At 44.9% G+C, this 14,874-nt stretch overlaps 1 protein-coding gene across 1 annotated transcript in view; it reads left to right on the top strand.

Annotated features, from left to right (window-relative positions):
* Window positions 1-14,874, top strand: part of TPP1 (tripeptidyl peptidase 1) — a 109,907-nt gene that overhangs the window by 76,969 nt on the left and 18,064 nt on the right. Inside the window, exons 7-10 of the mRNA XM_078658753.1 lie at window positions 1,075-1,273; window positions 8,469-8,657; window positions 13,540-13,612; window positions 14,229-14,349. Of these exons, the coding sequence (XP_078514879.1) occupies window positions 1,075-1,273; window positions 8,469-8,657; window positions 13,540-13,612; window positions 14,229-14,349 (582 nt within the window). The remainder of the gene's footprint in view (window positions 1-1,074; window positions 1,274-8,468; window positions 8,658-13,539; window positions 13,613-14,228; window positions 14,350-14,874) is intronic.

The following is a 14,874-nucleotide window of genomic DNA, read 5'->3' as shown; positions in this document are numbered from 1 at the left end:
GTGAGATGGTCTGTGTGTCCCATTTCATGACAGTGGTGGCAGAATCAGCTAAGACACTGTCTGATACTGGAGAATGAATCTGCAGTCCATTAATGTGTAACAAGGTGTTTGGATCCTGAGCCCCAAGGGACAATAGCCATTGATGCAGCTTTGTGGCTGACACTCATTTGGGAACAGCTGCTCACGCTGCATCAAGGTTCACCAGGAACTCCTTCACAAGTGTGGAATTCTTTCAGTAAGATTCACTCTCTGATAATTTGCTTTCGAAGTCCTTTCCAGCAAACTCGCTGCCATTGGCATGTAAATGTTTCAGAAATCTCTTCATATATTTATAACTTTAGTCTCATGAAAACCTAATGATAGCCTAACCAAAGTAAATCACATGTCGTTCCAAAGACATTTGACAGCTGGCTAATACACAGGGAGGTTTCTAAACATACATTCGTCAACAAGATAACACGTATGAATCTCCTAATTTCGCCAGACAACTGATGTCACTCTTACCTCCAGTCCCATGATAACAGACTCACACATAGGCCACCCAATACCCCACAACAGACTCGATAGCTCTTTCACTGATGGGGAATCTTACTCGCGTGCCGTATATACACGCATGGACTCCTACTCTTCCGCAGCTACATGATAGCAGATTCACATACCGAGAACCCCGCTCACCCAAATGCGCCAGAGAATACTTCTGATAAGTGCTTCACACAAAGCATGTGGTCAACTATAACCTCAACTAAACAGGGAGCCTTATTAGGAGTTTGATGGACAGAGTACGCCGTCCAAATGTGGCGGATATACCGTTCGCTTTATTACAAGTTCATTGTAGTCAATGGCACTCTAAATACTGCGGACAGTCCTGTTGTGACAGATTGCCCTGTCAGCCAAACTCTAAATAAAGCAGAGAGACCATTCATCTTCATATGTGAGATATAAATCTTCTACAAGCATAATCTCTGGATAATTGATCCTCACTTGTGGATAATCCAAGTCCCCGATTCTGAATCTGCTGTTCTTTCTGTCAGAGGGATTTCTTGTCTCTTGATTGCATTGTCTTTTCTTTTCTAGTTCCTGGAGCAGTATTTCCACCAGGCCGACCTTGCGGAGTTCATGCAGCTCTTTGGACGCAGCTTCGATCATCACGACCAGGTCGATAAGTTGGTGGGTCATCAGGGCGCAGGGAAGGCGGGGCTGGAAGCAAGTCTGGACGTGGAGTACATCATGAGTACTGGAGCCAACATCTCCACCTGGGTCTTCAGTAATCCAGGTGCGTACACGCTCTACCTCGTTGCAGCTCATCACCGCCTGGATCCACCTCAGAACCGAAAGATCTCTCTTTGTATGCCAGTTTCCGCACTAGACCCAACTACGTGATCTGGGTCAAATACATTGATCCTCCTGTGCCTTCCTTCCTTTATCTGAGAAGAACAAAAAGTAACTGCTGGAATATTTATATAATTGCAGCCCTTTATAAATTGTTGTGAATTGCAATCTTTATATTACATAAAACACAATGAATCTGGCTTGCTGTTTGGGAACTAAAGGTACTTAAAGAGTCTTTCGAGTGACTGATGTCACATTATGTCTCAAAATCCAACCATTTATCATCACGCAAAGGAACACTCTAGGATACCTATTGTTGATAATTAAAGGGAAAGGGCGGAGTTAAGAGGTCTGTTCCCCCCCCCCTCTTCCAATGATGGTCGTGTTAAAGCTGTTACCATCCGATTGTGTAACCTGACCACTTCTTCAAAGTGTTGTGGTCTTCAGCTTCCTGCTTAGGCCTGACAGGCTGCAGTCATGCAGTCCTCTCTTCCCAGCGTCTCTTTCTGCTCCTGACTGATTTGGCAATCCTCTGCCTTCTCCTCAGAAGGTGGAAGAATCCCATTGGTAATACGGCGATCCATTTTAGGAGTAGGGGATCTAGTTGCAAAACCCAGCATGCTTATCTGTGATCGCTCCAAGTTTATTACTGGTCGAATGGCAAGGTTTGAAAGAGTTACTGAAGCAGAATAATCAATTCTCAGAGGACCACAGTAAGTTCCTGGTAGAGGCGTAGGCAGTGGAGTGCCGGGTGTCTGTAGCTGTACCTCAACATTCTGTCCTCATATCATGCAAAAGAGATCTGGAATGAAAATAGTTTCTCTACGACTACAATGCTCGTCTATAGATTATGTAAAAATCATCCCTCAGATGATTGATTACTTTTCCAGATCCTTAGTGATTTTATTCAAGGACATACAGTTCTTTTGGTACCTCAGGTAGTCTGGGTTCACTGTGCTCCTACAGCCTGCCTTTTGTCCCCCACCATCTCTTCCAAAATCTCACCTGTTAGTTGTAAGCCACTTTCGGCAGTGATTTTTTTAGCCACCTCCAGCTTAAAACCAACAGTTGAGGGTTTCTCCAGAGGGAGGCTTGAAGTTGGGGGGGTCTGTAGTAACATTTGATGTTCCGGTCGCATATGGATTGCGGTACTGCCCCTCTCTCCCATATACCTGGTCGCCCCATATAACTGGTGAACTGGTCACTTAAATAACTAGAATTCTTTCATCCGTTAACAGATGAAAAAAGGGTTTAACACACAGGCAAAGTTTAGCGAGGCTTTGTGTTGTATACAACACATCTTTAATTGTCTTACTTTTATTCTGTTTCCACCACGCTTAGTCGTGATGTTTTGTCACATATCGATTGTGGTAGAAGAAAGTGCAGACCTGTGGTTTGTAGAAGGGTGACAATAGATCTTGGTGGTGATCACAACCTTCTTGTGTGTTTGGACATTTCTTTGGCGGGTTCCTTTCTACCCAGATGTTATTTTCTGGTATGGGGTCAGTGTTGGTCATCATGTCCTGGGCCAGTATTTGAAACTGTTACAGTATCTCTTCTCTGAGGACTTAATGTGGGTTTTATCAAGAGGTCCACCCTGTGTTGCCCCAGGATTTCTTCTCTGGCATAAACACATGTTCAGTGATCAGCTGGTGCTTCTCGGAAGGCACAGTACCTCCTGGGGACAAACATTGTTACCAGTAGGTAATGCTCCTGTTTGCTGTTGCAGACTGAAGTATTTTGTTGCTTTAGACCCTTTAAATCCTATGGGTTTTAGATCATATATTTGTAAATTACGGTATTGTGCGGTAAAATCCACTGTTTGGTAGAATATTTTGTAAGGTTTGCTGTGGGAAAGATCTCACCGCTGCGCAAACACTACTATAGGGGGTGGTGCTTGTAGGGTCAGAGCAGTGTGGGGCTAACAGTTGTTATTTTTCTGGACCTCCTGTTGGTTCCCAGCTGTGCTTTGCCCATGATGAGGTTTGATGACTTCCTTTGCATGAATGATCACGGTCCACCCTAGTGTTGTCGTGGACTTTCTGTCAACCTGTGTCAACCCTGCTCTTACGGGGCGCGATTGGCTTCTGTAGGATCAATAGTCCCGATGTACTTCTATAAACCATCTTTTGCAGTTTGACTGTGATGCAACATGTGTACTGAGCGTTTGCATCAGAAAACCTCCCACAGGCAGAGGGTAACAAACGCACCCCCATCGTACATATTAAATAGGCAGGCAATTGTGACACCCTATGAATGCTAGGGTGTGGTATCAAATGGGAAACCTTTATACCTGATTTAAAAAAAAAGCTTCCAGTTTGAGAAGACATTGAGGGAAAAAACATTGGGTCCATGGACTGCTGCCTCACATCCAGGTTTCCCTACGTAAATGTCATACATGAAGCCGGCCCCTGGAGCTAGCTTCCTGCTTGCAAATCAGTCCTGATAAAAATTCAGGGATCGGTAATTGATCAGTGGTTTGCGACTGCACATGCGGTCACAAAACTGTCATCCATTCCATTGGGAGTGCCAAGTAGCAGGGAGAGTCCATTTCATGCGCTCTCTTATTTGCACAAGACTTTTCTGACTTGTGGAATAAATGTTGTACTTAGAAAAATAGTCTTTTAGGGCTGCAGAGTATGCTTTTTTGCAATTCACAGCCTTTGAGTCTCGTACACAAACCTCTTTTGTGGGCGCATTTTCACTTGTATCCATAGATAGCGCCATTTGCATCATTTGCTTCCTAGTGAGGTGCATCTCCTGTGCTGTTAGCCCCTTAAGTGAAGTTGATGTACTGTTGGTATCCACCCGCCCGCCCTTTGCAGTGCATTGACTAGAATGGTCCGTCCACCATACTGAGCAAGGAAATCCTTCTGGTACAAGCACCACAAGGGCTTTTTCTTTTTTATTCGAACATGTCTGAGCAGCTTCTAGCTTGCCTTGATTGTTTTTTTTTTTAATTCATGAGTAGCGCTCTACGCATACTGATGTCCCACTCGTAGGTGAATGCAGTCGATGCCACTGGGTGACTTCTGCTTTCACTTCTATTGATACTTGGGGCATAATTCAGTCCCTCAAGCACCAATCAGTGTGGAAGAGGTACTCCCGGAAAGTGGACAATGTCCCCTTTTTGGCATCATATCTCTGTAGTGGATCCCTGCTTGGGGATCCACCCACTAGACACCAGAGAAGGTGGTTGGTGGGGGAAGGAAAACATTCCCTTGACCATGGGCAAGAACCCCTACACAAAAAGGTAAGTACACTCTTTCTGCGCCCCGGAGTGGGCTAGTGTGCGAGAGGGTGGGCTGAAGTTTGGATTCTTTTGGGTGTAGTTTTGACTTGTGGGTCAGCAGAAGGGGGGGGGGGGGTAAATTCCAATTTCCTCTCACTTGCCTGCTGAATAGATGCACTATTTGGGCTCAGGGTAACAGGAAGCCAGTAAAACCCCGCGAACTCTGGGCATTCTGAGTCACAGTGACCCAGCCAAATCCAGGGGGGTATTGTTTGCCTGGATTCCATTATGTTTTCTTGCCAGAACACCATGAAAACTTCAAACTTTGGCTAACATTATGCATTTTCCTCACATTTTGTGAGGAAAAGTACAGGAATGTGCGAAGATCCACACAATTCCTACTGCCTAGCATTCCCACACTTTTCACAATAAAAACACACCCCACTTATGTGGCTGAGCCTATTTCCTGAGACCAGAACAATCCACCCATGGACTATACGAAAACCACATTGACTTTATATGGTCACAGTTTTCATCCACTCCTGTTGCGGGTGGTGGGCGAGACCCTTTTTAGGTCTCGCCTGTCGATGCGCATGCGCATCGAGCTTGCGAGCCTATTGCGGCTTAAACAACCTTTAACTACGAAGCAAGGAATCGTGGCGATTCCTTGCAGTGCCCGTGACTTTTAAGCTCAATGCGCATGTGCATTGAGCTTAAAAGCGCGTGCACATCAGTTCCCTCAGCCGCCGCATTCCTCCGACACCTTTTGAAGTGAAGCTTAGCTTCACTTCAAAGGCCCGGCTTCTTCACACCCACATGCCGCTCTCCCCCGCTCCGCCCCCTCCCCTGCCCGCCGTGTGCATTTCTTTTCTCCGGCCTGCGTGCTTCCCACAGGGGGCCGGGCTAATTTTTCAGTCAATTCTTCACACCCACATGCCGCTCTCCCCCGCTCCGCCCCCTCCCCTGCCCGCCGTGTGCATTTCTTTTCTCCGGCCTGCGTGCTTCCCACAGGGGGCCGGGCTAATTTTTCAGTCAATTTGCAGAAGGTCTGCCTTTATTCTGCAAGTGCATCCCTTTCGCAACCGACCATGCTTTTAACACCGAACAACTCTCCCGCAAACTCACCTTCCTCAGCTCGCTAGTACGGTCCCTCATGTTGCAGCTACCCCAGGTCAAGCGGATCCGCAGCTAATAGTGCCAGGCCTTGCCATGGGAAGCAAATCCGCCCGAGTGAAACACGCATGCGCATCGAAGGCAATGAATGCTTTTTTTCATGGCGTCCATCTTCAAACGGTATTATTGCCAGCGCAACCAACGTTTTCGTCACTACAAAAGCCCAACCGATCGACATAGAAAACAGACAAGACTTCTACTTCCCGTCTGTGTGTGCCCATCCTCGCGTGTGCGCACGCGTTTTATAATAGGCATGCGTACTATGTAATTTGTCTCAGAACAGATATTTCTAAGCTCCCCGGTGTTCTGCCGTTTTAGTGCGTATAAGTAGGTTACAATTTGTTATCGTAGATGTATTTTGAAGCTTCCTGTGGCCGCAGTTCAATTCCCATTCTTCCCTGAATACTAATTTCTTTTTTTATTATTGCGTTTCAAAAGAGGAAATATACTCTACAATACCACCATGCAAGGCGGCCTTGCACATTACTCACCCAATCTAAAATTAAAAACATCGAATTATAACAAACAAACACAATTAATATCCTTAACAATTATGATTGTACAGTCGACTTGGCAGATACTGTCTCTGCAGATATGCTGCGTCTTCATTATGCCGGATGTTTCAATTATTAGAAAAACAACAAGATGCCGACCCTACCAATATTCAACTGCTCTCATTCCGAGCGAACAAATCAGACACACGCAACGCCACTCACACACGCAACGCCACTCACACACGCAACGCCACTCACACACGCAACGCCACTCACACACGCAACGCCACTCACACACACAACGCCACTCACACACACAACGCCACTCACACACGCAACGCCACTCACTCAAAGCCACTCACACCCACGCAGTGCCACTTTCACCCACACTGTGCAGTGCACAATAGGCCTCGCAGTAGGAAAGTTGGAGCTATTGGTTTTGTAAATGACAAAGCCCTTTATGTTTTTAAAATGAAAACAAAAATAAAAGGCATTGTTATTTGCAATTGTAATAGCTCCAACTTTACTACTGCGAGACCTATTGGCAACGCCAGTGCTTGTTTATTATGAGATGTGTGGGAATGCTAGGTGGTAGGAATGGAATTTTGTGGAAGGTTACATTTCAGCGTTGAGTTCCTCTTGTCTAAATATTGGCGGCATTCTCAGGATTGTGATATAGGTTTCCGACCACATTTTGTCGATACCAAATATTCAGATTTTGGCCTCGTGCCACGGGGTCGATTTCCAAGATTCCGATTTTGTCCTCGAGCCGTGTTCTCCTGTCCCAAGATTCAGTGTTGGCTGCACACAGTGCATCCTTTAGGTTCTCCACCTTGTTTCCTAGTTGGATAGGCGCATCTGCAATGCAGCGCGGATAATCAGGGTATGTTCATTGGGTGTTAGTTTGCCTCACCTCGCTTCTGCTGCCCTCCAATGAGGCTGTATTGGACTCTGCAGATACCAGAGTCCAGGAAATCCATTCTCAATTCAGAGTCCATCGACCGCCTTCTTCTTATGGATTGTTTACCGCGAGGTCTCCCCTTCACTATACCCTTGACTTCATCTAAAGGATCTTCATTTTCTCTTGAGGCAGTTTCCCAAAAAGTATGTGGTTAAAAACAAAGACCGACTGACTACTGTTTAGTTTTCTTTGTGCTCTTTTCCCTCTATTTATCTGACCAAAATTAAGTGCTGTCTCCAATGTGCAGCTCCTTTGCCAGGATTCTGCCCTGGGGTAGGTGAGGAGTGTCGTGATCCAGTGGTGTGCTCCACCCAGTAGTCGCAATGGTTATGCGGAAGCGGTGTGGGGCACCTTTGTGCTTCAGAAACAAAGTCTTTCATGGGATTGCTCTGGGTGCTCTTTCTCTTTGTGCTCCCCAAGATGTCCCTTTATGTCAGGTTGTCTTACGCTTGCAGAGTATCACGTGCCAGGTGTAATGTGTCCACACAAGGTCTACTTGGCCTGACCTGTCCCCCTTTTTTTTTTTTGGTTTATAGAGTGTTTTTTCAGTTCTTTGTTTGATGTTGATAGTTTTTTCTTTCTAGTGAATAGCGTTTCTTGAAGCTCTTTTGTTTGAGTTTGATTTTACCACTCTCTCCGATAGCGAAGGCTTTGCATTTACACAGGCGTGAGGTAGAGACCAACCAGCCTCACACGGAAGCTTGGCTCCACCAGAGAATTGTAGTGCTGTACTGTTCATCACTGCTTGACAAACCTCTCCGCTCCTCTACCGAACATTTCGGTGGGTTGAAATATTGTCTGTGTGCTCCAAAGTTCAGTGTTACTTGGATGTGGTGTGTTGACCCACAGCACTGGACTCTTCACTGTGATTCCACGGCCTCGCTACCATGGATTCATGGAATCTCTGCTGGCACAGCTTAGCCATATAGCTCCCTGCTGCTGTGTTAGTGTTTTTTTTACATCACTTCTGTAGTTTTTCACAAACTGTGATGGACGTTTCCGTCATTTGACCTGTCACACATCTGAACTCAAATAAACGCATATCATTGTCGCAGTCATTTCGTACAGTAAGTAAACCGCCTTTTTTCAGAAATTCTCTTTTAAACCTTTTTCTTTGGTATGAACATTATATACCCAACATGTTTAATTAATGAGGATTTTGTGGCTTATAGTAGTTCTTTATGTGCACCATAGGTCTGAGCATTGGGATTTATTGAGTAGTAAACCTCCATCAGCGGCTTGGGGTCTGATTTCTGTTCATCTGTTGGATTTGTTGTAGGCCGCCACGAGTCGCAGGAGCCATTTTTGGACTGGCTGTTGTTGCTGAGTAACATGTCGGCTCTCCCGTGGGTCCACAGCGTCAGCTACGGCGACGATGAAGACAGCCTGTCGGTGGCCTACATGGAGCGGATTAACGTGGAGTTCATGAAGGCGGCAGCAAGAGGACTCACCATACTCTTTGCCTCAGGTACATCCTCAAAAGCACAACAATAACGTGCATGGTATCTGGCCATTATCACCTTACCCCACAGCATCTGGGCTGCTCTACCCAGGGTGCAGTGCAGATGTGACCTTACCCAGTCACAGCAGTTCATTGAGGCAGTGCGGGTGGGCACATTGTGAGGGACCAGCAGACATCACTGTGTTGAATGTTTTTGTGGTGTGATTTCGAGTCTGAGTATACAGGAGGATTGTACAGAATGTTTGCAAGTGATTTTGCAGGTGTTTTTAAAATCAGTATTCGTCTGAGTCCATATGGGTTTTTTTGTAGATTTTTCAGAAATGTGAAATCTGTGGAAAGTGCAAGATTTTTAATCCAGGATTGTCAGGCCTCAAAAAATCATAACGTTGTTACTAGATTTAGAGGTCTACTAACTTGAATAATCTACTCGACCTAACTGTAATATACTTTACCTGTAAACTGGTCTCAAATTGTGTGATCCTAGGTAAATATTTTATTTTATGGAGCCGCCTTTTTCTTCATTATCACGTGAGAACACCTTCAAATATGCGAGTTCAGCATTTCTGCTGTTCAATAAAATGTTTTTATTTAATAGACTAAACGTTTGCTCCATGTATAATAACAACTAAACCCAAATATGTAATGTAATGTAATGTAATTTAATGTATGTATACTTGTAAAGCGCACTGTTACCTCGTTACGTGGCGTCCTGGCGCTGTATACCGCTGGGGAACCCGTCCTGGCTTTCCCTGTGAGAGGGCACCCCAAGGTGAAGCCAGGCATCCCCGGCGTTGCTGGGGCCGTTGTGGAGATTAAGCAAGCTATTGCCCAGAGTTGCAGAGTGGGACCCATGGTTAGCGTAGGCACCTAAGCGAGAATTATCGAGTCTGCGGACATTGACCCAAGACCCTGCCGCGTCGGGAATTGAACCCTGGTCCCGGGCCGACCTCTGCTTCAGGGTCTGCCGCTTCTAACCGGTGAGCCACACTTCTCCACGATATATATAGGGTACACATGACCCCTTACTTGCCATGAGGTGGTAGTGCACTGTCATTTACAGACAGCAAATTTTCCATTGAAATGTCGACAAACTTTCCCACTAACATGCAGTTTTACGGATAAAACTATATAGCCCATAAACAATGTTTGGAAATTGGGTTTCCGCAAAAATATTTAGCAATTACACATAAAGTGCTCGGATTTGTTTTCATCCTATAATAATCTTCTTTTCACCACACAGAATTACAAAAATGTGCCTTTATAACTACTGAAATCTATTTTGAAATGTTCATGAAGTTTACCTATTCGCTATTTCAATGTTGTCTTAGAAAAAAAGCATGACATCTTACAGTCTTTCATTTCACACGCTTTGCACAGCACGATTGTCAGTTCAGTTAAAAAAAAAATCCTCTAACTGCACGGTCAGACAAAGAAAAGTAAATGTAATAAGACAAACTGACTTTTGACCTCTGTCTGTGAATGCAGAGCAAATGTAACAAGATTAAAAAAAGATTCAAAGACATCTTTATTACTCATTCGCTTTGTGAGTGAACAGAACACCTGTCCGCCAGAACGAGCAAGTAGGTTCTAAAAATAGCTCGCCCTGATGAAACCTGACTCACCATAGCGAGTGAGCGATTAGGTTTCTTGAGGACAATTGTTTTTATTGGGTGGCTGGGGTTTGAGCTCAAGGTAGTTGTACCAATTTTTGATAAGTCTGAGGGCCTGGCTTGTGAACACAGGTCTGAGGGCCTGGCTTGTGTACACAGATCCAAGGGGCTGGCATGTGAAAACAGTTCCTGTTTGATACAGATACAGTTGCTGAGAGCCCTGGTTGGTACTTAAGGACAGATTGAAGGCACTAGACTGTAGTTTAACAAGCGATAGGACATCCAGTGTATGTTTCTTTCTGACACACCACTTGCAGTGTCATGCAGTGCCTTTTGTGAAATTGTGGAGGCCTTCTCATTAGAGGGGTGCAAGAGGAGGTAGTGCGTCTCAATGTTCGAATGACATTTTGGGTGGGCAGTGGTATGTCGAAGGGTGCAAGGGTTAGCCAGTACTCAAAGAGGAGTTACTGACAGATGTTGTCCGAGGGAGGGACTTCGAGGTAGAGGATGTGCACAAGGATGACATTGACATGTCTGCAAATCTGCAGATGGATTCAGGTCAGAGGGTTTACCCAATAGTATCAAATCCCTTTAGTCAAGCTTATCTGGAACCATGTCCAATAGGGGGACCACAGACCAACATTGCATGATTCACTGAATGGAGGAGAGGTTATCCTGCTTCAAGCTGGTGAGCCCACATAGCACCAGGAAACCTTTCTCCGATGGACCCAGATATCTTACACCTTCACATCCCTGGCTAGGGGTCACATACAGTTGACTGGAGTCCAACGGTCTTGATTCCAGAGTCATTTGAACCATCTTCATAGTATTCCTAGTTCCAGATGTAGCTCTTTTGAAAGACACTGTTGGCCTACAGCTGTAAAGTCCAGCTGTTATTTGAACCCAGTGAAGCCCTGCGGTCCAGTTGGTGCCCAAAGTTCTGCCACTAGCAGTTTTTGATCACAAAGGGTTCTTTGAGGAAGGCAGTCCCCCAAGTTTTGGCACCTCCGGAGATATTACTTTGTATGCTGACCCACTATTACATTTACCTCCATTCAGATTTCAGAGACTTAACTTGCCTCTCAACTGTGTCCTACCAAAGCACTGGGAGATCCCTACACCGAGACCCTGACATCTTCACTGGTGACTTTACTGGAGTCACCCGTATGGTTTACGATATATAAATACCAATGCATGCACACATAATGTATAAGAATTCAGACATGATACTCATGGTGAACGATGATTCACTTTTCAATGCGGTGGTGAAATGTTAGTGTGAGAGTCTTTCAATCTGTAAAGATAAGATTACAGGATGGGGAACTCTTGTATGGGCTGTTGCCTAGGAGCCGGACATCAGTGGCTGCTGCCCTTTGTTTTCATGTTGTGGTGCAGTCACATTTGTGTTATTGTCACTCCCTGAAATCATAGATGTAGGAAGAGAATAGGAAGCGCTTGTCAGTGGACTCCAGCGAAATACCACCTGTGCTGAATACAGTCCTTGCATGTTTTGGTATCCTCCCTTTGCAACGACTTTTGGAGATCCGTAACCTTCATACTCTGTAAGTCCATCTCTGTGCATTCCTCTTTCTAACTAGGCCTGGGCGTTAAATTCGGTTTCGCTCTTGGAATTTGTGTAATTTGGTTAATTTCGCGTTCCGCGGAATTGCCAAAAATGCAATCTGCTGCTTCGTGGAATTTTGTGCTTGTTCGCGCTTTCAAAATGTGTGTTCGCAAAATATTTCCCCCGGAGCACGCAAACAGCGTTCGCGAACAGGAAAAAAGCATTGCGAACGGGCAGAACAAGCAATTCCGCGTGTTCGCAGAACTCTACGTGCTCGTGGAGATTTGTTACTGTTTCGCTGAGCTTTGCGTAGTGTGACTACGCAAATTCCGCCCACCCCTACTTCTAACACGACATGCCAGCCGCAGTCTTTAATGCAAATAGGACAGGCTTTCTCACTTTCGATTCGGTTCTCATTCTGAAACATTGAAGCTTCAGCAAATTTCAAAAATCATTACAAGTCAATATAGACCCGTGTCTCACCTGCAGAGGAACGACCTGGTATCAGGATGTGGGTGTAACTTTCATTTTGATGTCAGGGACAGTGAGTGCAGCCTACAAGTGTCTCAAGACAGAGCCCGATGGCCGGGTAAAGGCTTACAGACCAGGCTGAGAGAGGCCCTGACAGAGTGAGGGTGTTGACTGAGAGAGAGAATTGCCTAGTGTCAAAGTATGAAGCACAGAGGGAAGTAAGGGTGTGATGCAACAGACAGTTGGGAAGGCACTGGCAGAAGTGAAAATTCTATAAAGCAAACTAGCAGGGGACCAGTGGAGCACAGTACATAGTGATGGGAGATGTGGAGTTGATCCATTGGAATACATTCAAGGTCCGGGCAGTAAACTCCGCAAAAACAGGTGTTGAAGATCTTGCGGACTGTCAGAGAATTACAGCCAAAGCCAGGTGCAAGTGTTTGTAGCTCTGCTCCACAGATGCCAGTGCACCATCTCATTGGCAATTTAGGTTTTTCCATGTCAACAACTCTTTAAGGGCTTGCATAATTATCAAAGTTTGAAATTATTAGGAATGCAAAGAGCAATACATGCATGTTTGGCCTCAGTATTTAATGTAGAGTAGAATTAAATAGGTGGTGGGTGTGACTGGGAAACTCTTTGGAATAGTGAAAAAGCTGCCAGCTCTCCCATTGCTCATTCAGTTGAAGAACTTGGCCATATTGAAAATCCTGAGACTTTAAGAGTGTTTATAAAGTCACAATGATGGTATAATTCACCATCTAGATGGTGAAGCAGCGATGGTTCGTCCTATTGATGGTATCACATCTCTATTCAGGAAAGTTTTGGGGGTACTCCATGATCTGCCATTAAGCCCCAGAAAGGCCAATTCACAACACCACTCTTTCCTAAAACATGACTTGTCCTGTTGCTTGGATAGAGATTCAGAAATGGTGAGTATGTGTAATCTAATTTCTTTCATAAAACCCTTAATTTTACCAGTTGTGAGCTCCATCACGAATGCATCCTTGCTTTGGCATTGGAACCTCTGTGGCATAGAGGATGCTTGGCTGCCCCTTCCTTATGTCTTTCATCATAGCTGCCTGCTGCTTTCTTGAAGTCCTCAGATGGAGAATCAATTCTGCAGTTCACTAATCCTAGCTAATCACTGTAGGGGAATCCATGATAACTCTGAGCCCTTTTGTGATATAGTAGGTAGCGGCTGATCAGTGCAGCTGGTAATCTCCATGGTTTTCTTTTGCAGGGGACTCTGGGGCTGGCTGCTGGCACAAAGAGAAAGGGACAAATGTATTCAGGCCCAGTTTTCCTGCTTCTAGGTAAGAACACAAACCATAGCCTGATCTTCCAGGTGTCGCTTGTGAGTTCTCACAGACAAAATACAACACAAGGTCTGTAAAGCAGAACTTCATTACAATTGGTAGAACGTGAGTTGATGTTTGTGTGAATGAGAGTATCATGAGATGTACTGAAGTACCAGAGCACTAGTAGGGGGGGATGAGAATGAAGACACTGGCGAGGACCACACATCTACTGACACTTGCAACTGTTAGCATAGACATCAGTGGTGAGTTTAGGTAGTAGGAGGGAATTGTGACTGTAACCATGAGGTCATTTGGCGATGCTTCACCAGTTATCAGAAACTTATGTTTAGTCACTTACACATACATATTGCTAAATAGATAACCCAGGTGACCTAATCTGCAAGGTTTAGGAGAGCTGAAGAGCGACAGTCGATGACGGCCACAGAGAGAAGCAACGCTTTGGTGAAGCAAAACGAGTGATGAGTTGGTGTTTGTGGTTGCTTGTCACATGTTGTAGAGCAGATCATGAAGTGCTAACAGTTCAAGGTAGGAATGGATGAGAAGTTTGGGAGGTCTGAGTTTTTGTTGTATTTGTAATTCCCAAAATGTGTTTTCGTCCTTCTCTCTGCAGTCCCTATGTCACCACAGTGGGAGGAACGTCCTTCAAGAACCCATTCTTACTCACCTACGAGGTGACAGACTACATCAGTGGTGGAGGGTTCAGCAACATCTTCCCTATGCCAGACTATCAGGTGCTTTGGTCTTTTTTTAATCTTTGAGGCAACATGATGATTATTGTCCACTTTACTTGATGATATTTGTTTTGTTCCTGGTCCCAATGCAGGTTTCTCATAAAACTTAATTCACCTCTAGTTTGTCTTATAGTTTGTTTTCAATCACCCTCCAGTGTTACCTGCTCCTTAAATGTCCACCATCGTCCTGCAATCCATATACACAGAACGTCTTCAGCCACTCGCCTGAGTTTGCCCTCTGACTACAACGCCTGCCTTGATACCTTTATCCTTTGTTCTCCTCACATTATTGTACTCCATGTTACATAAAACATCACCCATGGACTTCAAATAGATATGTCTTTCCTTTACACTTCATCTGTCCAGAATTAATTTACACTCATGGTTTCTACCCAGAATACTACTTTTTGGTTCTCACCTATTACACCATTAAAGATTATCCCCCCCATAAACCTAATTAAAAATAACAATGACACATGCTTCTACAAGTCCATACTACTTTCCTTTTAAATGTCTACTGCCCTA

The sequence above is a fragment of the Lissotriton helveticus genome, chromosome 8 (assembly GCF_964261635.1).
Source record: "Lissotriton helveticus chromosome 8, aLisHel1.1, whole genome shotgun sequence".
Taxonomy (NCBI): domain Eukaryota; kingdom Metazoa; phylum Chordata; class Amphibia; order Caudata; family Salamandridae; genus Lissotriton; species Lissotriton helveticus.
This window is presented reverse-complemented; position numbering and strand designations above follow the sequence as displayed.